Source organism: Rhinichthys klamathensis, unplaced genomic scaffold, assembly GCF_029890125.1.
Source record: "Rhinichthys klamathensis goyatoka isolate OS25496 unplaced genomic scaffold, OSU_Roscu_1.1 h1tg000386l_1, whole genome shotgun sequence".
In the NCBI taxonomy this organism is placed as follows: domain Eukaryota; kingdom Metazoa; phylum Chordata; class Actinopteri; order Cypriniformes; family Leuciscidae; genus Rhinichthys; species Rhinichthys klamathensis.
The window spans coordinates 1484506-1509309 of NW_026606890.1; the positions used below are offsets into that span (position 1 = coordinate 1484506).

The 24804-nt window shown below is 39.9% G+C and overlaps 1 protein-coding gene across 1 annotated transcript; it reads left to right on the forward strand.

The window, feature by feature from the left end:
• Nucleotides 1-1748: 1748 nt before the first annotated feature.
• Nucleotides 1749-11905, forward strand: tgm2a (transglutaminase 2, C polypeptide A). The gene is made up of 13 exons (XM_056234013.1): nt 1749-1875; nt 2953-3132; nt 4080-4307; nt 4988-5106; nt 5279-5407; nt 7233-7410; nt 7805-7934; nt 8346-8449; nt 8535-8777; nt 9953-10228; nt 10307-10467; nt 11059-11195; nt 11739-11905. Exons 1-13 carry the CDS (start codon nt 1866-1868, stop codon nt 11884-11886), a joined length of 2043 nt encoding a protein of 680 aa, XP_056089988.1. The 5' UTR covers nt 1749-1865; the 3' UTR covers nt 11887-11905.
• Nucleotides 11906-24804: the final 12899 nt, after the last annotated feature.

Consider the following 24804-nt stretch of genomic DNA (forward strand, 5'->3'; position numbering starts at 1 on the left):
CATTTGTTTACTTCATCATCATCATCATCATCAGAAAAGGCACATATGAGGAACTACATGGACATTTTCCTGTTGCAGTTCTGGAAAAAGAACAGAAACATTCTGTTTAGGCTTGGCCATAATTTAGCATGAGACAATTTCTTGATGAACTGTAAATAAAAATGTATTTAAAAATCATATTGCACAAGAAAATGCAATGTTTAATATTACATTAACCAGAATATGAATTTATAGCCAAATATTCTATGTGTCATGATCATCAAACTTCCTGCTATACCACTGAAATGCTGTGCTTTGTACATTTAACCAGCTCAAAACCCCTGTAAAGTTTGTGGGGTTCAGGGAATTTTGAAAATACATACATAATGAAAACAATTGCTTGAAAATTTGTTTTGAAAATTAATTTGGACTGTCTAAGGGTTTTATGTTCATGTTGTGTACTGTAATATGCAGGATGTCAGTACCTCACTGGAGAGAGAAAACTGTATTTTATTATTTAAAAGATTTATGATAAATAAAAGAAGGTAATTATAATTTTCTGTATTGTGTCTTGCTTTCGATAGACAGTCAGATAAACAGACAGACAGTAGCCATACAATCCAGTGTTATTTCCAGTGACTTCCAGCACTAAACGGATTGCTTTGAACACAGTCTAGTGAATGAATAAATTAATATATGTAAATAAAGTTCTAGTAAACATCCTCTTATCCAAGCGGCCTCTTACATAATGAAAAGAATTGTAAGACGTTCTACATTCTAAATTACAAAAAATATGAACTAATCAACCTAATGCAGATCTGATGCAAATGTGCCTTCTACAGCACTAGCAAGAGGAAGTAGTGCAAGTAGTCTTTAGTTTAAAACGTTTATTCTTTGTGACTTAAGAGGTCCTATTAGCATTATACATTATTTTTCCAACTTTCTTTAGTGTGTAATTTTGCTGTTTGAGCTTGAAAAAGCTCTGCAAAGTGGCAAAGTTATTCTCTATATCAGTGTCAGTGTTTCTGAACTCCCTGAAACGCCTCCATTGTAGTCTTGAGTTTCTTTCGGGAACGAACACGTCACAATATTCCTCATTTAAATAATTCATACGCAGAATAAAGGGGCGGGGCCTGGTTGAGTAGTTAGTAGTGTGTTGAAACTGGCGGTTATGGAAAGGGGCGGGACATTTCCCAAACACACTTGAAGCGGTTGACCAATCACAACACACCGGTCCAGCCGACCAATCAGAGCACAGTGTGCTTTTCAGAAGGAGGGGCTTCATAGAGACAGGAAGTAAACAGAGCGTTACTGACAGACTGGGAAGAGAGGAGACGCAACAATGGAGAATATGGGGAAAAAAAACAACATTCAAGTATGAAAACCTGTTCTAGTAGAGCCAAAAAACAACATCAAGACTTTGTAAAGGGCATAATACGTGATCTTTAGTACACCTACTGTAACACAGACACAACACAGCAAGAAACACCTTGAGGGAAACTTCTGTCAGATCTAAAACAGACCACATCTTCAAATGAATGAAAGAGACTCTCTGATTTACAGCTTTACAGTTGTAAGCAGACATGTACACGGGTGAACATAGATAGATCATAATTAATGTGCCTCTATGACCCCCACAGAGACTGTTCGTCAGAAATAGACTCATATAACATGACATGCTGTAATGTGATTTAATGCCATCAGTCTTTTGTAGAAGATAGGAACTGTCATAAATAACAGCAGGGGTTCAATGTCTACGTCCTCTGACACCACCGTAACATTAGGACACACCGCCCGAAATATCTCTCCAGTGACCCCAACACCAGCTGAAGTCACCCAACACGGAGTCACACGCCGCGCGCAGGCCAAGCATTACCGCTGGGACCATGGACAAAGGTAGGATCAACTTCATGGTAGCATTTGAAGCAAATACAGCACGTTTTTGTGGTACATTTGTGACCCTGGACCACAAAACCAGTCACACGGGTATATTTGTGGCGATAGCCAATAATACATTGTATGGGTCAAAATTATTGATTTTTCTTTTATGACAAAAATCATTGGGATATTAAGTAAAGATCATGTTCCATGAAGATATTTTGTAAATTTCCTACAGTAAATTTATAAAACATTTATTTTTGTGAGTGAACGCAGCACAATCGCGAACATAAATGGACGACTTTAAAGGCGATTTTCTCAATGTTTAGTTTATTTTTGCATCCTCAGATTCCAGATTTTCAAATAGTTGTATCTCGGCCAAATGTTGTCCTATCATAACAAACCATAAATAAATGGAAAGCTTATTTTTTTCAGCTTTCAGATGATGTATAAACCTCAATTTAAAAAAATGTACCCATATGACTGGTTTTGTAGTCCAGGGTCACATTTGGATACTTATTGGGAAAATGCATGAGAAATCGTTTGCAAAATGTGTCTTAACGGGAACTGCGAAAGCATGGTCAATGTACATTTGGTTGCAATGTAAAGATCATCCACAGCGGTTATCTGAAGATGTATTCACGTGTCAATCGAACAGATAATTGCATTGCAATACCTTAAACATGTTTGTCTCAGGTTGAAAATATACTTAATCCTCTATACTTTTCTTCTACAACAATCAGTATTGGTGACCTTGTGCGATCACTCGTGACTGAGGTGTTTATCTGTTTAAAATGTCGACATATCTTCATGGCTCAGAGTGCTAAAGCGTGACGATGCTTTTGCATCAGTTTCTAGCTGTGCTAATGTTCCTGTCCATTGCAAAGCATGCAGACCCATTTATTCTGATTCCTCAAATGCTAGTCAAGAATCTATGGGTCATGTGCTAAAAATAGAAATGCTTAAATGGCAGCATGTTGTGCATGTGCTTCGTCACTGAAAATGACAAACCCAAATTAATATTATTAATATTTGCACAAAGGCATTTTTTTAAAGATTCAATGACTGCAAGTTTTCTATTTCCTCCCTTCACAGTCGTGGAGATTGAACGCATTGATCTGGCGTGTGAGGAGAACAACACGGATCACCACACACTTCTGAACGGTGTGGACAGACTGATCGCGAGGAGAGGACAGCCGTTCAACATCACTCTACACCTAAAACCGGGATCTCACTTTCAAAATGGGGCCGATATCAATTTCATCGCCCAAACAGGTTCCTCGATCACTTCCATCCTATTCAGACTTTACAACAAACATGCATATCTGAACCATTAGGCACCAAAGCCTAGCATCAGCAACCACTGCCAATGCAACAAAGTTGAGCAGACTTTAAATTTTAGGCAAGCAGCAGCAACCAATGGCAGAGCAGAAAGTGAAGCTCAAATGAAAGTGAAGCCTGGAAACTGTAGCTGACAAGGGTCAGAGTTTAACTGGCAGATGCTGTAATTAAATATATAAACACACAGAGAGACAATATATATACCGGTATATATATATATATATATAAACGTGACATTTACATCTACTAATTAAAATATATTAAATATTTGTGATTTTAAATGACGTTTTTTTTTCAAAATGCACATATTTTTGAATGGCTATCAATAGAAAAAAATGACATCTACGAGCAAACTGTATTTCTTTGGTAGTCTAACACCTACTAGCAAAAATAACTTGGTGACCAAACACAATTAAAATGCTGTCAGTGTGAATGCACAGTAATATGTAAAAAAGCAGATATTAGTATAAAAAAACACTTCTAGATAGATCATCACAATAAGCATCCACCACTGAGGTCTAGCTTGGAGACATTGGCTGAAAAAGTAATTATTTGATCATTTTTTTCCCTATGCACTAATAAATCATTCACAATTAAACCAGGAACGTCATGAAGAGCATTGAGGCTTGTTTCACTTTCAGTGCTAATGATTTTATTAAAACACTTACAATAAATCAGGGCTGGTTTTATTACGGGGCGTCCCATGCCAGTGAAGTTTACTCCTGTATTTAGAGGATTTACAGTGCTGAAAGGCATGACAGTTATGCTGCACACACAGTCATCAGATCGCTAGTATATAATTAGAAACATGATGTAAAGGCTTCATGTCACATTTAAAAGTAATTGAGTTTATCCATTCATGTCTTTCTGTTTGATTTCAGGTCCGATACCCTCAGTAGAAGCACAGACCAAAGCCAAATTCAGCCTTAGTAAATTCTTCTCCAGATCATGCTGGAGTGCCACTGCAGAGACAGCGTCCGACAGCACAGTCTCTCTGACCGTGTGCTCACACCCAAACGCCCCTATTGGAGTCTATAAGCTGATCCTGGATCAGGGAGAAGGAGTTGGCCTGGGAGATTTTGTCCTGCTCTTTAACCCCTGGTGCAGAAGTAAGCTGTTTTATCATGAGTGATCAATACTGATGATGAGCACATACAGTAATTAAGCAGGGGCACACAATGAAAATGACTAATCTTTGGCTTTCAAAAATCTTTTTTTTTTTTTTTTTTTGTCGTCTAAACAGCGCATATACCTTCAATGGTATTAGTACAAAGCAAGGGTTAAAACTGCCATAAAGACATGATTCCTTTCTTCCTGTGAGCCAGATTACAGCTATTTGTTCAATCCTCAGCCCATTTTGACATTTATGAATGATCCTGAAGACATGGCTAAAACTGATTTTTCTGATTTTACTGATTAACACTTTTTTTCTACTGTTTTACAGATTATAAGGTAAATTACTTATGACATTTGACTGCTTTCATTTTTATACATGCATTAAAGAGAATACATATATATATAAATCTTCATTCTTATTTTGTAAAAAAACAAAAACAAAAAAAAACATACGTGATGGAAAGTATTACTTGATATTTTTTTAACTCATCTTCCTTAAATTAGGTTACATTAGGCAAATCCAAATTATAATTTTTTTAAGTCAAATCGTAATGTCAAGACACTGCTAATATTGCTTGCGTTCACATTTCACATTAGTTGTAAGTCACTTTGGATAAAATCTGACAATAAACAAGTTCAAATTAATATTGCCAATCTGTGTTGGCCGTTTCAGAGGACTCAGTATATCTGGCGAGTGAAGCAGAGAGGGAGGAATACGTCCTCTCTCAGGACGGGCTGATCTACCGTGGGATACCCAAGCGTATCACGGCCCTACCGTGGTCTTTTGGACAGGTTCTGCTTTTCGCAATATCTCTATGACTGCTTTACTGTGGCAGCTACCCTTAATTCAACTTCCTTTAATACAATCATTTTTAGTGGCAGAAGCAGCCAATAAAGCATTGAGATGGTATTAGTGCACAAATAATTTACAATTCAATGACATGTTTGGCTTCTGTTTCCACAGTTCGAGTCTGGCATACTGGATATCTGTCTGAAGATTTTGAATGAAAGTCCAAATTACATAAGTGATGCAGTTCTGGATTGTTCTGAGAGAAAGAACCCTGTGTACGTGACTCGAGTCCTCAGTGCCATGGTTAGTAACGGCCCTCAAACATTACTGAAGTTACTGTACTAACTGAACTATAGTTTAAAGTGTTCTGCTTGATTATCACCAGCTCAACTGCTATTCAGTTACAATCGAAAACGTGACGTTTAGCCAGAGGTGGAAAGAGTACTGAAAATTTGTACTCGAGTACAAGTACAAGTAGTTGCTAAAAAAATACTCAATTACAAGTAAAAGTACTGGTGTTAAAAATGTACTTAAGTAAAAGTACAAAGTACCCCTCTCAAAAACTACTCAAGTACTAATTACTTTTTAGCCTGTGATATTTATTGAATAAACATCAAATCCATTAAATCAAATCAGAAATATGAATGGTTTAAACACAGGCAATTTGTGTTTTATACGAATAAACATGTAGTACAGGAATTTTGTCTGTTTAAAGAATGTTAAATTAATTTTAAACATGTATAAACAGTATAAACTTTTCACTGCAAACCAACAACTGAAAATATAACAGAGGAAGTATATAAAGGAAATTATATATTATTTCATATTATTTCTTCATATAATTTTTATGGGAATCAAGTTATAAAAATGGTCTAATATTATTATTAATGAATTATAATGCAACATAAATGAGCTTGTTGGGTTATTTTATTTATAAAATTTTCTTTTTTGTTTTTTTACATTTAAAAAAATCTGACTGGACAAGAAAGCTTTCCAAAAGTACCCTACTAATATTTCAAAAGTTATCAGCATTTAGCACTGACACATGCGCAATCTAGACAGGCTGTCAAACAGTGCAGTTACACTGTTACGCCAGTGGGTCGCGGCAAGAGACTGTTTTTATGAAAGAGTCATTATTATAGCCTACCGTTTATTATAAGTTTAAAACACAGATTCAATATGAATAAAACAATTTGTTGACAATGACATAAAGCCACTTTACAATGCTAAATATTTTTTTACGCTCTATGTGCTCGTCACCTGGTAACGCTGAAGCTCATGTTTCAAGTGATGTTTTTAGTCAAATTATCGTGAGATCTACCCAACATTAAAAACGAAAACAACTATCACATAAATATAGTTATAAGTCTTCGTACCATAATGTGTTTTTTGAGATTAGAGGCTGAAGTCTTGTAACCCGAAATCACTGCAGATGGCAAACAAAGTTTGCATTGCATTTGTGCGCCCAAGGGCACTCGTCATCCGGTATTTCTTCGGAATTTTCAATGAATTCAGCGTCTCGAATCTCCATGTCCATAACGCCAAAGTTCTTTGATAACACTAAAATACACCTTCACAGTCAAGGACGTGCGAGGACGAATAGCTCTCCAGAAACCGGGCTTTTTTCCCGGTCCAAATACAAGGGTTTTTATTGGCCCGCCCACGATCAGTTATTTCTATTGGATACCGAAATGCTGGTCAAAGATTTGAAAATTTATTTAATTCAAATTGTACAAGTACTTAGTAACGAATGTGATTTTTAAAGTAGCGAAGTACATTACTTAACTTAATTTGTACTTAAGTACAAGGAAAATTACAGACTTAAAAATATACTCATAAAAGTACAAGTACACGAAAAAACTACTTAATTACAGTAACGTGAGTAGTTGTAATTCGTTACTTCCACCTCTGCGTTTAGCTAATGTAGTCTAGTAGTATATAATAATCCAATGCTTACAAGAATACAATTATTATATACTACTAGACTACATTATGTTGTTTAAGTCTTAAAATAAGCAGAATTTGATTGTTTTGCTTAATGGAAATTTAGATTAGAAGCTAAACGTCAAGTTTTCCTCCTATCTTAAAGCGCAAAACTCCCTGCCATGTGTTGTCTTGTATTGTTCAGATCAACAGTCGAGGAGATAAAGGAGTTCTGGAGGGTAGGTGGTCAGGTGACTATGAGGACGGGGTAAAGCCCACCGTCTGGAAGGACAGCTGCTCCATCCTCCGGCAGTGGAGTAACAACGGCTGTGAAGCGGTGCGTTACGGACAGTGCTGGGTGTTCGCAGCTGTTGCCTGCACAGGTGATTCATTAACTTCTGCAAAAATTATCACAAGTCTATTAACAACCATTTAACCAATTAGCAAGCAGATGCATCATTGTACTGTATTTTTCAACAGTATGGAAAAGGTTTGTTTGTGTTAATTTTATTTGTATGCGTGGTTCTGAATATGTAACAAAAGGAATAATTATAATTATGGTTGGGGGCATTTCTAGATACATAAATGTTATGTTTGCCCCATTTAAATGTTTTTAATAACCCTGGTTCAGAACCTCCACTTTTCAGTAATCATGTCTACTTTTTAAAGGCCCATGCCTGTCCCAATTATTATCCTACCTGTTAGGTACCAACAATTATTTACAATCTCAGTTATGATAGATTCTGATCCCCGTCATATGCTTTATTTGTGTCCCAGTGTCCAGAGCACTGGGAATCCCATGTAGAGTCGTCACTAACTTTGGATCAGCACATGACAGCAATGGCGACTTAATAATGGAGCGTTTCTACAATGAATTTGATGAGAACATTGCTGACGACTCCATATGGTATGTATAGTGAAGTCAAAATGAATCCAGATAAAGTTAAGTCGTACATTCTTAAAAAATTAAGGTTCTTTATTGCCATATATTGTTCCATTTAACATCCATAGAACCTTTCCATTCCACAAAAGGTTCTTTAGATATTAAACTTAAGTATCACTCTTAAAAAAATAAAGGTTCTTTATTAGTGTGGTTCCATGTAGAACCTTTAACATTCATGGAAACTTTCCATTGCACAAAAGGTAGTGGAAAATGGTTCTTCAGAATATTCAAATGTTCTTTTAAGAACTGTTCACTGAAATGTACTTTGGGGAACCAAAAATTTATTTTATGGTTTCGCTGTTAAAACCCCATTTTGGGACCTTTATTTTAAAGAGTGTAAAGCAAATTTGAAAAAGGTACCTTGTCCTTGCTCAGGAACTTCCACAGTTGGGTGGAGAACTGGATGACACGTTCAGATCTGGCACTCGGGTATGAAGGTTGGCAAGCGAGCGACCCAACACCCCAGCATATGAGTGATGGTGAGCCAATAATCAATGACTGATAGAAGAGAAAAAGCACAGTCGATGAAGAAGGACTACAATTCTGTTGTCCTCTTTCTGTCAGGTGTCCTCTGTTGTGGTCCGGCCTCTGTCAGAGCAATCAAAGAGGGCGAGCTCACTTTCCAATACGACGTCCCGTTCTTGTACGCTGAGGTAAATGCAGACGTGGTGGAGTACATCAAACTGAGAGATGGAAGAGTCTTTAAGATAGGAGGATCTACTGTGGAGGTTGGGAAATCCATCAGCACTAAAGCAGTGGGCAGAGATGAGAGAGAGGACATTACACACAACTACAAGTATCCAGAGGGTAGGGCAACATTCTGGGTTTTTCATTCATTCATTGTTAAGGATTTAGATTGGTAAGCAACAGGTTCAATCCCCAAAAGGGAATCCATAAACTTGGTTAGAATGGGTGCATCTGTTCTGGTGGGGGGAAAAACAGGGCTGAATGCAACAACAAAAAAAGGACTCTTAACATCTTTTGATTGCATTTGAAATCCTTTTCTAATTTAAAAATTGTTTTTAAAACTTTACAGCAGTAGCTCAGAAGTATGCAAACACAACATTTAACTGTAACTGTAATTGTAACTATTAATCAGAGTCTAGTTGAAACACAACTGAATTGAATCAAATCAAAAAGCTACTGAATTGAATTCTAATAAAGTAAATAACAGCTTCAATTGTTTCAATACTGGTTTAAGCTACTGTATGTTAGTTGGTTGTAGTTTGGCACTGGTCTAGTTGGTGTATTAGCAATGGTAGACTTGAGCCGCGTTTCCACCGCAGGAACTTTCCCCAGGAACTAGGGATTTTGGGGTGGTACTCGGTGAGTTTCGACTGCAGGGACTAGGGTCTAAATGAAGTTCCGGGTAAAATATTTCCCCTCAGAAAGTCCCTGCTCACCATATAGTACTTTTTCAATGTTCAGGATCTTTCGGTGGTGGGACTTGGGCATTGAACATTCTGATTGGTTGAGGTGATGCAACATTTTATTTCAACCACCATTTTTAAAAGTCTGTTGCGGTGCTTGCAGTAAGAGTTGTTTGCTATTCGAATCAACAATTGAGTTTAAAAAATAGCACAGATGGACCGAAGTCGAGATTTAGGCTTTATTAAGCTTATATACAGAGAACGAAATCCAGCTGGAACTGGGAAGTCGCACACAGTCCTACGTTACCGGACTAATTTGCCTAATTTTCACGGTACTTTAGACCGCAATCGAAACACAGACAGCAACAGGTCTGGGGGGGATTGGTTCCAGGAAAAAATTGTTCAGTGTAATTTCAGTGGAAACGCGGCTTTGGTGAGGCTAGGTTAAAAGCGTGGTAGAGAAACCAGCATACAAAACATGGGGGAAAAAAATTCCCTTTTTTTTCTTGGTCTCAGTAGTGCAGTAAGACTGAGCATTGTCGGGTACCAATAAATTGTGACGTTAACAAATTTCCCTCGCCCTCGTCATGATAAATACTGCATTCTGTTCAGGTTCTGAAGAGGAGAGAAAGGTTTATGAGAAAGCGAATCATCACAACAGACTGGCACAGGCCGGAGAGGGTCCAGGTTTACACATCAAGATCAGAGTGACCCCGGATATGCAGATCGGCTCTGACTTTGACGTTTACGCAGAGCTCAAAAACAACACTATGGTCACAAAATGCTGCCGGGTCATGTTTTACGCTCAGGCGGTGTCCTACAACGGTAAACTTGGAGAAACCTGTGGACTGGGCGAGTTTACGGAGATGAATTTAGCTTCTGCTGAGGGTAAGACTGGTTCATTAAGTTGTAACTTGTACTTTGTGTATTCATATGTATTAAAAAAAAAAACGTTTTATGTTTCAGGGGGAAAGGTAACTCTTCGACTGGAGTACGCGGATTACAGTAAAGCCATTACTCAAGACAGGATGATCAAACTGATGGCTTTACTCATCGATGCAGAGACACGGGATTTCTACAGAGCAAAGAAGACCATCCTGCTGGACAGCCCTGAAATAATCATCAACGTAAATCTAATGTTATGGTTTCATTATACTGATCTTAACAATTTACATTTACAGTATATGGGCTTTACAAATTTAGCATATTGTTGGTCAGAATTATTTTTTGTCAATTAAATCCCAAATACACACCAAAATGGTGTACAGTATTCAACTCGTGGAGTTTACAAGCAAGATCCACCAAACATGGCACAGACCTACTTCCTGTTTTACTCCCACTTTCATTTTTATTACATTTATGGACTTGCATAGTGGATCAAACATCTCCAAATCTAAATAGAAATGTCCATCTAACAACTTTTTCTATTAAGTAAATTAAACAACTACAAACTAATGTTAATGTCTCAGTGGTTAAAGCCAAAACCCTTAATCTTTTATGAAAAAGCACAGTGTGAAATAACTTTTGGTTCACATTTGGACTTCACAAACATTCAGGGGCAACTTAGATTATGCTCATTTAGATGAATTTGCTAATAAGGGCTGGACTGAATCAGGAGAGTCTCAAGTTACTCGCTGAATTGAGACAGCCAGGACATATTAAATCTGAATATGTATGCATGACTCACAGATTTAATAAGGCGAATCGTTCCCCCGCAGATTCTGGGCGTGCCGAAAGTGGGCCAGATCCTGGTGGCAGATTTAGCGCTGCAGAATCCACTGCCGGAGCCTCTGGAGAACTGTGTGTTCACTATACATGGTGCCAACCTGACCGACGGGAAACCCATCACTCATGAGTAAGTCATCTGATCACTTAGGACTGGGGTGTGAAACTACATTCCCTCGCTCTGCCAGCAGACATACTTCATCATCACTTGACCAGTTTGGGAGACAAATGCGTCATTTATTCAGTGGTAATGCATTAGTGCAACACATATATATATATATATATATATATATATATATATATATATATATATATATATATATATATATATATATATATATATATATATATATATATATATATATATATATATATATACACAAGGAATACACTGTTGGGAAAGTTACTTTGAAATTGTAGAAGCTACTAAATAGTTAGTTAAAACTACAACTACCGGTATGCATGACCAACCAGGAATGTTGCAATTAAATTGTCCTACATCTATATCTATCTGTATATCTATCTATCCGTCGATGTTGCAACCATTCAGAAAATCATAGCAATCACATAGACCCATCCTAATTTTGTAGCATGTACTGTATTACTGCGCTGTTTTTAATTCAAAATATAAAATTAAATAAACGCATTATTGTAACTTTTTTTTTTCCTGCAGGGTTGGAACAGTTGACGCTAAAGAGTTTGCAACCGCCAAAGTGGAGTTCACACCAAAGCTGCCAGGACAAAGAAAAATAATGATAGATTTTAGCAGTGATAAACTTCACAACATTGAGACCTACGAGAATCTAGTCATCTATGAATAAAGGAGCTGTTTTTACTTACGCTTGTGATATCTTATTCTGTTAATGGTATCTAACTTGGACCGGTGTGCAGAGGCCATGTTTAGGGCCAGACATTTTTGATGCCGGCACTTTTGAATTTTCTGAAACATGACTTGAACTTCCCAAATGCCACTTTTAGTGCACAAATTGTTTCTGAATATTTTGCATTGTCGCAACTATACTGTTGATTTATTATATTTACTGTGAACAACACAGAAAAAATTATTCCACTTTACAAATAGAAGTGTGGTTGGAATAAATTGCCTTTCATTTGCATGTCTGGTGTGCATTTCTCATGTTAGAAAAAAATTATTTGAATATTGCATCAATGCAAAACTGCTCAAAAAAGTCTCAAACTCTCCAATAAGTCACTGTAATGCAGTTCTTCTGCATTTAAAACAAATCACATTCAGTCCCAACTTCAATCGTCTGGAGTCAAACTAACATCTACCGTATCAAGAGCTTCTTGTGAGGAAACATTCTTTATACTTTTTTTTTATGCTTACATATTGTTTTCAAATTATCTCTCCACTTTTTACTTTGCTTTCTTATAGATTAAAAAGAAAATACAAAAATGGTGACTTGGGATGCAACCAACACTTCAACATGCAAACAATCGATTTTCTCAGCGAATTCTAGCTCGTGCTACGTTATACCCTCCTATTTTATCACCGCTTCTCTCGGAATCAACCTGGTTCTTGGTCTTCCAGCAAACTGTTACATACTATGGCTGAGCGTGAAGGAGATGATTCAAGGACAGTCCACCGAAATCTTCATCTTCAATGCAGCACTTGTTGAGGTTTTCTTCTGCTCTTCCTATGTTTTTGTCATAAAGCAGTATTTCTTTAATTGTACTTCTTGTAAGTTTGGCATATACTTTCCTGCACTGGTGCTTTTGGTCGGTCGTCCTCTGTTTCAGAGCTGTACCTGTGTGGAGCGTTACATAGGGGTTCTCCATCCTGTGACCTTCCTGAAGCTCAAACCCATGAAATACAGGATTGCCATATCTGTCATTGGATGGATTCTGATCATTAGCTCAAGCTTAATAGTTTCAGTGAGCATCATTGAACTTCATAGCTTACTCTTGCCAGAGCTCCTTGTTTTTTTCAGTATCAAAGCGTTCAGCTGCTTGATGGTCCTGAAGGCTCTGAAGCATCCTGGACCTAGTGACGATTTCAAGAGGAAAGATGAAGTGAATCAAGACAAACTCAAGGCTTTTCGCATCATTCAGATCGTGCTGGCGTCTGCAGTGCTGATGTATGGTCCTATGATTATCTCTCTTGTGCTTTATTACATTATGGATTTAAAGACGTTTCTTTTGTCCTGGTCTGGGGCCTCGTGCATTGGGATCATGTCAGGGTTTGTGCAGCCTTTCCTCTATCTCAAAAGAGTTGGAAAACTGCCATTTTGCTAGAGGCAATTCCCATATAGTGTAGGAGTGGGTAATATGACCAAATTCTTATTTCACAATAACGATATAGTTATTTTGTGGTATTTAATCTCATTTCTGTTAGTCAAGCCTATACATTAATAGGCTTATTTCCATAAAAAAAAATCTGCTGACAAATGCCTTTTTCGCCATAGCTCAAGCTGATATAGCTTTATAATTATGATGTGTCTATCAATCCCTTTTGACATTATTTGTATATATGTCTATCATCTTGCAAATCAATTTTGATAAATGTAAAAAAAAAAAAAAACTGTGGTTTTAAGTCCATCATTGTATGTCTATATTTTGTGTGTCAGTTTCTCTCTGCAGAAGATGAGATTCTGTCAGATAACCGCATCTGAAATACCGTAGACACTTGAGTTTAAAGTTACAATGTGTCTTCCATTTGTTCATGTAAAAGTAATTAGCCCATGTTAAAATATTATAATTATAATAATTATTTTTTTTTAAATGTAAAAAAAAAAAAAAAAAGAATATTGATTCAATTCAATATCTTTGTTACTTAGTGGAGAAGCGTAGAGAGGTATCCTCAACTGAACAGAGCTGGTTCTAATCAACTAAAATGAGAAAATGACATCATTAGGAAATGAGTTTCAATTTGAAAGTGAAATTTATAGACATTTTAAGAAAGAAATCATTTACCTGTTGAGACTGAGAGTGTGTTGATAGTCTGTGCAGATGATGGTTGAGTTTCAGAAAATGAATAATGAGGCTTTGGCAGTTACAGAATTAAAAAACAAAAAGGTGGGAATAAAAAACCCTAAACCCAAACACAAAGAACCATTTCAGTTTTTAAATAAAACCGCTACTACATGAACCTTTAAGAATGTCTTTAAATGCCAATCCTAATGCATCTTTTTCGTTATCTACATGTATATTAAAAATAAAATTAGTATATTAAAATTACACCAACAATTAGGGCAGTATCTGCAGCCAGTACTAACTCTGATAGAAAGTCAGCAAATTCTTTGATAAAGTCTGTATGGTGCCCTGGTGGCCTGAACACAGTAGCCAGCACAAATCTCAAACGTGATTTATCATTTACACTAGATATTGTTACATTAAGCACCAACACTTCAGAAGAATTATATTTGAAACTACACTTCTTCGTAATTCTGAAAATATTACTATACATTACAGCAACACCTCCCCCTTTGCCTTTCAGACGAGGTTCATGTTTATAATCCTGGGGGGGTGGATTCATTTAAAGGTGACCTATAATTCAAAATTGAATTTACCTTGGTATAGTCAAATAACAAGAGTTCAGTGCATGGACATGACATAGAGTGAATCTCAAACTGGACTGTTTTCGCGTTCTCATTTAATTCACGTTTATGAAAAACACCCCTGAAAAACGGTTGGTTCTCCACACAATATTGACTGTGACGCAATAGTCGGGATCATTAATATGTACGCCTCCAAATATTTGCATAATGCCAGCCCTCAATGCCAGGCGGAACTGCGCAGCCGAAGCATGGCAGTTGCTCAGTGTGGATGTACACATGAACACAAAAGTATTTTTTAGTTCCTTCATCTGAGCCTCTGAAGAAACAATGGGTTAATTTTATTTTCTCTGGAAATTTCCAAACATTTCACCGACTGTTTCCTCAACTTGGGCCAATACAGAGCTGGCCTCGGATCAAGCTACCAAGCAACACTTTCTGATGTGTAATTGTTCAAGTTCAGACAGGTAATCTTTCTCTCAAAATCGTTCAATACTGTTTATGCATCAGTAAGTCAAGCCAGTGACTAAAATATCAGCTTCACATCGTTTCTTTTAGTAGGATGAAAATAATCGTATTTAAATTGTGAACAAATTATATACAGAAAGCGATCAAAGAACAATCTTTCCACACAGCGCGAGTTTATCTGGACACTTGCCAAACTCGTTATTGTCACAATGATGAGTCTCAAAATCCAAGTGCAAGTGAAACAGTTTATTGACGACGGAACAGACAGGGAAACTCAAAACGCCACGTTTACAGGCGGGCGACCTGGAAGACACAACACAAGAGGAGAGGAACTGGACTGGAGATCAGCAAGGACACAAGGCAGCGACAGGAACAATCTCCTGGATGATAATGACTTTAGTGACCGTGAACGGGCCGATAAATTTAGGAGCTAGCTTATTAGACACGGAACGGAGCGGAATATTCTTAGTAGAAAGCCACACTTTTTGACCCACAACGTACACGGGAGGCTTTGACCGGTGGCGATCGGCCTTAGCCTTAGTGCGCGCCCCCACCTGGAGCAGAGTCTCTCGGGCCCTGGTCCATGTGCGGTGGCACCTCTGGACGAAGGCGTGAGCAGAGGGGACCGCGACTTCAGATTCCAGACTGGGAAAAATAGGTGGCTGGTACCCTACGCTACACTCAAAAGGAGATAGGCCCGTGGATGACACTGGTAACGAGTTATGTGCGTACTCAACCCATGAGAGTTTTTGGCTCCAGGAGGAAGGATTCTGAGAAACCAAACATCGCAACACTCTCTCTAAGTCTTGGTTGGCACGCTCGGTCTGCCCGTTGCTCTGAGGATGAAACCCAGAAGATAGACTGACACTCGCCCCCAATAAACGACAAAACTCTCTCCAAAATTTGGAAATAAATTGGGGACCCCTGTCAGATACCACGTCCATCGGGAGGCCATGTAACCGAAAGACGTGATCTATAACAGCAACCGCTGTCTCCTTGGCAGATGGTAATTTGGGCAAGGGAATGAAATGAGCCGCCTTCGAGAACCGGTCCACTACGGTCAAAACGACCGTCTTGCCCTGGGAGGGCGGGAGGGCAGTGACAAAATCTAGCGCGATGTGGGACCAAGGTCTCAAAGGGACAGACAGCGGTTGGAGTAACCCATCCGGTGGGCGATTGGAAGTCTTACCACGAGCACAGACCGAACATGCCAATACAAAACTCCGAATGTCGCGAGCCATAGAGGACCACCAGAATCGTTGCCTGACCAAAAAACTGGTGCGATTAACTCCTGGGTGACATGCTACGTTGGAACAATGACCCCACCGAATTACGTCGGACCTTGACCCCTCCGGTACAAATAACCGACTCGGTGGACAACCGGGCGGAGGCGTTACCCCTTCTAAGGCCGCAAGGACCTTCGACTCGATCTCCCAAACGAGTGTGGAGATGAATAGAGTCTCCGGTAAAATGCACTCGGGAGTAGACGGGCGTTCGGAACGATCAAAAATGCGCGATAAAGAATCGGGTTTGATGTTTTTAGAACCCGGGCGGTACGAGAGAGTAAAATCAAAACGACCGAAAAAAAGTGCCCACCGAGCCTGCCTGGAGTTGAGTCGTTTTGCTGATCTGATATATTCAAGGTTCTTATGATCAGTCCAGACAATAAAGGGTACCCCTGAACCCTCTAACCAATGACGCCATTGCTCCAACGCTAGCTTGACTGCCAGCAACTCTCTGTTACCAATGTCATAATTACATTCCGCAGGAGACAAACGATGAGAAAAAAACGCGCAAGGGTGTACCTTGTCATCCGCGGGAGAGCGCTGGGAAAGAACCGCTCCTACCCCCACCTCTGACGCGTCGACCTCCACCACAAACTGACGTGAAGGATCAGGGGCTATAAGAATGGGAGCTGAAACAAAGCGGCTCTTGAGGTTGGTAAATGCAGCTTCAGCTACACCACACCACCTGAACGTCGTCTTGGAGGAGGTCAAGGCAGTCAGAGGAGCGGCTAGTTGGCTGAAATTGCGAATGAAACGCCGGTAAAAATTGGCAAACCCCAGAAACCTCTGTAGGGCCTTACGGGAATCTGGAGTTGGCCAATCCACCACAGCCTTAACCTTGTCGGGATCCATGCGCGTCCCCTCGGAGGAGATGATATAACCCAGAAATGGAACCGACTGTGCATGGAACGAACATTTCTCCGCCTTGACAAAAAGCCCATTCTCTAACAGTCTCTGGAGCACTCGTCTGACGTGCTGAACGTGTTCCTGGAGAGAAGAAGAAAATATCAGTATGTCATCCAGGTAGACATATATGAACTGATCTACCATATCTCTCAGCACGTCATTAACGAGTGCCTGGAAAACCGCAGGGGAGTTAGACAGACCAAAAGGCATGACCAAGTATTCAAAGTGTCCCCTGGGGGTATTAAAAGCAGTTTTCCATTCATCCCCCTTCCTTATGCGGACCAAATGATAAGCATTGCGTAAATCCAATCTTGTGAAGATGGATGCTCCCTGCAACCTCTCGAAAGCCGAAGACATCAACGGCAAAGGATAAGTATTCTTTACCGTGATGTTGTTCAACCCTCGGTAGTCAATACAAGGTCGCAGGGAACCATCCTTCTTCCCCACAAAAAAGAACCCTGCCCCCGCTGGAGAAGAGGAAGGACGGATGAACCCAGAGGCTAGAGAATCAGAAATATATTTCTCCATGGCCTCCCTTTCAGGAACGGAAAGTGAGTATAACTTGCCTTTCGGCGGAGACATACCTGCCAGTAAATCTATGGCACAGTCATAGGGACGATGCGGAGGGAGAGAAGCAGCCCGAGACTTACTGAACACTTCCCTCAGGTCAAGATACTCACGTGGCACGTTAGATAGATCCGCGTGTTCATCCTGAAACACAACACAAGACACTGGAGAACACGCAGACATTAAACAAGAAGCATGACAATATTCACTCCAAGACAAAACTGAATTCCTGCACCAATTAATATGTGGGTTGTGGAGTACCAGCCAGGGATGGCCAAGTACCACAGGAGCAGAAGGGGAGTGAATTAAAAGAAACTCAATCTCTTCAGAATGGTTACCAGAGGTAACGAGTCTAATTAGGGCCGTGGAATGAGTGACAGAGGGTAACCGTTGGCCGTTAAGCGCTACTACAGAGATGGGTTGAGTCAGTGTCACCATCGGTATCATGAGTCTCTGAGCGAGGTCAAAGTCTAAAAAATTTCCCTCTGCTCCCGAGTCAATCAGAGCCTCACAGTCAAAGCTCTGAGCAGGAAGTTTTAAACTGACAGTGAGATGAGTAGCAGAAAAAGAGGATTTAGTCAGTGTAGATCCACCCGTCAGTAACCTCTTACCTACTGGCGGGCGCTGGCTTTTACCGGACATTGGAGGGCAATGTGGCCAACGGCTCCACAGTACAAGCACAATCCCTTCTCTCTCCTTCGCTGCTTCTCCTGTTGCGATAGACGAGATCTGCCCATCTGCATAGGCTCCGGACCTGGAAAAGACTCTGCAGTTTCCACAGCAGGAAAGGATACATTAGACTGTGCAGTGGCCAGCCATCCTCGCTGTGTTCGCGGTCCCCGTCGTCGTAGTCTCGAATCCACCAAAATGGCTAGGTCGATGAGTCTATCCACCCCCGTGGGTAAATCCATGGCATAGATTTCATCCTTGATATTATCGGAAAGTCCATGTAAAAACATGTCCCATTGAGCCTCCGAATTCCAGCCACACTGTGCGGAACTCAATAGAATAGTCCGTCACTGGACGATCTCCTTGACGCAACTCCGCAAGAATTCGCGCTGCGTCCCTACCGGAAGCTGCGCGATCAAAGACCTTTCTGAGCTCGTGTGAGAATTCATCAAAAGAGTCACAACAAGGAAGTCGCTGTTCCCACACAGTAGTTCCCCAAGTCACGGCTCTCCCCGATAAAAGTGTGATGACAAAAGCCACTTTAGCCTCCTCAGTAGGAAATGATGAAGGTTGAAGAGAGATATGCAGGGAACACTTAGCCAAAAATGAACGACATAATTTAGGCTCACCGGAATAGAACGCTGGAGGCGGAAGACGAGGCTCAGTAGCACGAATGGTCTGCGCGACCGAAACGGAAGCGCTTGTAGTCACTTGACGTTGCACTGAAGCCGTCTCGGTTCTTAGCTGTTGCAACTGGGTAGTTAATTCGGAGACCTGGGTCACCAATGCCTGGACAGCACGACCCGTGGCCGTCACCTGTTCCTCCTGTTGTTGCATGCGCACCTCACTCTTCGATAGAATCTCCGTCAATTCGGCCACACTTGCTGGATCCATCTTGGTCGGTTCGTTCTGTCACAATGATGAGTCTCAAAATCCAAGTGCAAGTGAAACAGTTTATTGACGACGGAACAGACAGGGAAACTCAAAACGCCACGTTTACAGGCGGGCGACCTGGAAGACACAACACAAGAGGAGAGGAACTGGACTGGAGATCAGCAAGGACACAAGGCAGCGACAGGAACAATCTCCTGGATGATCCCTCAGCAAACTGGATGTTCCGTGGAAAACAGCAAGAGCCCGCAAGGAACTAGGACACAGGTACTGGGTGACAGAATACAAAAACATGAACAACGAACCGACACCCTGCATGAAAACCTCCAGCTAGATAAAGGCAGCTAACAAGTAGTAGATTAGTTGCAGCTGACGGCAGTTAGCGTAATCAGCCGGTGCTAAGCAACAAACAAGCACTACACACACACACAACCCCACACCCAAAAACACACCTACAGATATACAAAACGAACACATGGATCGATGAACCGTGACAGTTATGAAATCAATGACGCACGTTACTGCACAACGAAGCTCTTACTGTATTTACATCATCGTGTTTGCATTGGTGAAAGCCTTAGAGAGAGTGCAGAAACTGCTTTGCAATGATAAGATCGTCATTCTCGCGATCAACAGACTGTCATCTGCTCAATGCTCATCACGGCAACATTTTATGTGATGGGAATAGATCTAAATACTTTAAAAACATCTCACGATTCGTTAATCTCGATAGCTGTTATAGTAAAAACGTATAATAGCAGTAGTAAAAGTATTCGGGAGAGAGTTTCACATGTAATGCGTTGCTATTTCATATGCAAGCATGTCAGCCAATCACAGCAGTGGCCGCGGTTACACTGAATCCCACAGCCAATCACAGCAGTGGCCGCGGTTACACTGAATCCCACAGCAGACACGCCCCTTCAAACAGAGTGTTCAAATCAGAGGCTAAAAGCAGGCTAGGAAAAATGCCATTTATTTCTAAATTATGATTATTTTTTATCTAAAAAACATACTAACATTATAAGGGTAACCCAGGAAACATTATAAAAAAAAAAAAAAAACATTCTAGGGCACCTTTAAAGTAATGTAATCGTTTGGTTTTAGCAAGGTTTCTTTCAAACAGCACATCTAGGTTATAGTATGTAATCATACCATTAACAATAAGTGCTTTTGAAGTAAGGGATCAAAAATTCAGCAACCCAAGCTTTATCATTTGTTCATTTGTATTATATCTGTTTTTTATTTGTTGAATTTTTACTCTTGGATGGATTTGGAAGTTTGTTGTATTTCCTAATTGGGGGAACAGACACAGTCTCTATATGATGATATCTGGTTGAAAGTCTCTATGTGATGGGATTTATCTGACCTCAGTGACGTAAGACAGCTAGCAGACTGCGGTTTAGCCAGTCTGTCTGCTTCCTGACCTGAGCCTGACTATGTGCCATATTACTAGAGAAAAGAGCAGCACCATCCCAGGAGGGATGAATACCATCTCTTTTCAACAGGTCAGGTCTGCCCCAAAAACTTTTCCAATTGTCTACGAATTCAATATTATTTTGCGGACACCATTTAGACAGCCAGGCATTGAGTGAGGACAGTCTACTAAGTATCTCATCACTCCGGCAAACAGGAAGGGGGCCAGAGCAAATTACAGTGCCTGACATCTATCAGTGCTAGCACTATCCCCTATGTCAGTCCACTAATACAGTTAACTTGAAGGAAAAGGAGTGAGCGAATTCGGACAGCCGTTGAACGTACATCGTCTGTACACTCATTATTGCAGTGCAATATAGGATTGAAAAAGTGCACTCAATAACATCCACTGTGGTTTCGGACACCACTACAAATGGCTGTGCCACAAATGACTGTGCCCTCAAATAACGGCCTATTTGAGGGTATAGGGGACCGATTTCAGATTCAGCCTTGGAGATACACCTGGTAAGCGAGTGGTACAAACTATAGTTCCTACCCCTCAAAACTGAATCTGGCATAGTGAATACAATCATCAGTCATAAATGAACGTATGCATGACTCACAGCTTTAATGAGGTGTGATTCAATCCTCCGCAGATTCTGGGCGTGCCGAAAGTGGGCCAGATCCTGGCGGCAGATTTGGCGCTGCAGAATCCACTGCCGGAGCTTCTTGAGAACTGTGTTCACCATTCATGGTGCCAACCTGACCAGCAGTATTGTTTCTTACATTAGTACTAATACAAGAAAACGCAGCAGTAACAAGCGTGTTGGAGCTCAACACTCCACTTTTTATTCTTCCTCTTTTTTCCTCAACACCCCAGGTTATTAATACCAACCCCCAGTGAGCAGAGCATATTAACCGAGCACAACAATTACGGACTTTAGCATATTTTAACGCAAACAAATACAAATCACAGAAGCAGCAAAACAGTGCAGATACACTATTCAACATCAACATGTAGCCTAACCTCTTAAAATTAACAACTTTATGGTAGTGGTGTACTATCGTGATGAGTGTCCTTGTGTGTACAGTTCATGTGACAAAATCTGTGTGCCAGACTAGCATGCGTCTGATTCTGGGCTGTTTTTGAGCTACCGGTGCGACAACCGGTTTTGGAACCTCTGTAGGTTCATTATGGCTTTGACCTGGACATGGTATCGGGTGTATTGTATTACACACTTCCCTGTCATCAAGGATACACGTGTCCTGACCTTTTTGTCCCAGCACTGTACAAGGGGGACTGAATTTCGAGCTGCTCTTTATCACATGAGTGGGTATTCTCACATGCTCTCTCTCACTTGGTCGTAAAGCAGATGGTTTTACTGCACGTTTGATGTCCGTGTAGGTTTTGACTTGAGACTGGCGAGCATAAACGCGAGCCCGCACTGTAGCATCAGTACAAGGGCCGGCTGGGTAAAATGTGTAAGGTCATTCTCAGTTTTGCGTCCAAGCAAGAGTTCACTGTGTGCAACACCTGTGGTGGCATGAGGTGTGGCACAGTAATGCAGCACAAAGTCCCACACCGAAGTTTCCAAGGGCTTTCCTTTCAAGCTTGCCATTTGAACACAATGCTTCAGGACACGGTTCATGCGCTCCACAGCCCCATTAGCGTGAGGAAAGTACAGGTAGGTAAGAACATGTATGTTTTCTGACTACAGCAGTTTTTCACACGATCAAAACATTTATAGCTGTTTTTTTTTTTAAATACAAAATATATAAATAAATAAATAAACGCATGGTTGTAACAATAGTTGTTTTTTCCTGCAGGGTTGGAACAGTTGGTGCTAAAGAGTTTGCAACCGTCAAAGTGGAGTTCACACCAAAGCTGCCAGGACAAAGAAAAAAATATTGATCGATTTTTCCAACAATAAACATTGAGACCTACGAGAATCTAGTCATCTAAGAATAAATTAGCTGTTTTTACTTATGCTTGTGAAATCTTATTCTGTTACTGGTATTGAGTTGTTGTTGTTTTAACTTAGGCGTATAGTTTACATTTACATATAGGCGTATAGGCCCTAAACATGCAGAGGCCATGTTCAGGGCCAGACATAATTTTGATGTGGCATGTTTGAATTTTCAGAAACATGACTCGAACTTACCAAATGTCAGTTTTGATGCAAAAATTGCTTCTGAATATTTTGTACTGTCACAACTATACTGTTGATTTATTATATTTACTGTGAACACAGACTAAATTATTCCACTTCACAAATAGAAATGAGGTTGGAATAAATTGCCTGTCTGATGTGCATTTCTCATGTTAGAAAAACAGAATTTGAATATTGCATCAATGCAAAACTGCAAAACTCTCAAAATCTCCAATAAGTCACTGTAATGCAGTTCTTCTCCATTTAAAACAAATCACATTCAGTCTCACCTTCAATCGTCTGAAGTCAAACTAACATCTACTGTATCAAGAGCTTCTAGTGAGGAAACATTCTTCATACTAAATAAAAAAAAAAAAAAAAAACGTATTGTTTTCTATTGATCTCTCCACTTTTTCCTTTGCTTTCTTATAGATTAAAAAGAAAATACAAGAATGGTGACGTTGGATGCAACCAACACTTCAACATGCAAACAATCGTTGTTCTCAGCAAACTTCAGCTCGTGCTACGCTATACCCTCCTATTTTATCGCCGTCTCTTTCGGAATCAACCTGGTTCTTGGTCTTCCAGCAAACTGTTACATACTATGGCTGAGCGTGAATTAAAGGACAGTCCACCGAAATCTTTGTCTTCAATGCAGCACTTGTTGAGGTCTTCTTCTGCTCTTCCGTTTTTGTCATCGAGTATTATTTCTTTAATTGTGCTGATTGCATGTTTGGCATATACTTTCCTGCACTGGTGCTGTTGGTCGGTCGTCCTCTGTTTCAGAGCTGTACCTGTGTGGAGCGTTACATAGGGGTTCTCCATCCTGTGACCTTCCTGAAGCTCAAACCCATGAAATACAGGATTGCCATATCTGTCATTGGATGGATTCTGATCATTAGCTCAAGTTTAATAGTTTTAGTGCAAATCATTGAACTTCCTAGCTTACTCTTGCCAGAGCTCCTTGTTTTTTTCAGTATCAAAGCGTTCAGCTGCTTGATGGTCCTGAAGGCTCTGAAGCATCCTGGACTTAGTGACGATTTCAAGAGGAAAGATGGAGTGAATCAAGACAAACTCAAGGCTTTTCGCATCATTCGGATCGTGCTGGCGTCTGCAGTGCTGATGTATGGTCCTATGATTATCTGTCTTGTGCTTTATTACATTATAGATTTAAAGATGTTTATTTTTTCCTCGTCTTGGGCCACATGCATTGGGATCATGTCAGGGTTTGTGCAGCCTTTCCTCTATCTCAAAAGAGTTGGAAAACTGCCATGTTGCTAGAGGCAATTCCCATATAGTGTAGGCGTGGGTGATATGACCAAATTCACGATATTAGAAATTTTATTTCACAATAACGATATATATCATGCTATAGTTATTTTGTTTGTATGTTTAAAAAAATATATCTAAGAATATGGATTATAAATTCAATATCTTTGTTACTTAGTGGAGAAGTGTATAGATGTATCCTCAACTGAAAGAGCTGGTTCTGTTAAACTAAAAAGAACAAATTACATCTTTAGGAAACCAGTTAGAAACCATTTATAGATATTTTAAGAAATAAATCATTTACCTGTTGAGAGTGTGTTGATAGTCTGTGTAGATAGTCTGTGCAGTTGATGGTTGAGAGCCAAAAAATGAATAGAGGCTGGCAGTAACATAAAATAAAATAAAAAAAGCTGGGAATAAAGAACCCTAAACTCAAACACAAGAGTCATTTCAGCAGAAAAGGGTTCTTCAGGCTGACATGGTTTTAAATAGAACCGTTACGACATGTAAAGAACCTTTAAATATATCTATTTAGAGTCCACTATGGTTTTTCCCTCTTCAATGCACTGTTTTTTATCTAAGTGTAACCCTTAGTTTTAAGTATAAAA

Coding starts and splice junctions, on each gene's coding strand:
- tgm2a (XM_056234013.1), top strand. Junction 3,133..4,079: donor CAATTTCATCGCCCAAACAG/GTTCCTCGATCA, acceptor GTTTGATTTCAG/GTCCGATACCCTCAGTAGAA. Junction 4,308..4,987: donor CTTTAACCCCTGGTGCAGAA/GTAAGCTGTTTT, acceptor TGGCCGTTTCAG/AGGACTCAGTATATCTGGCG.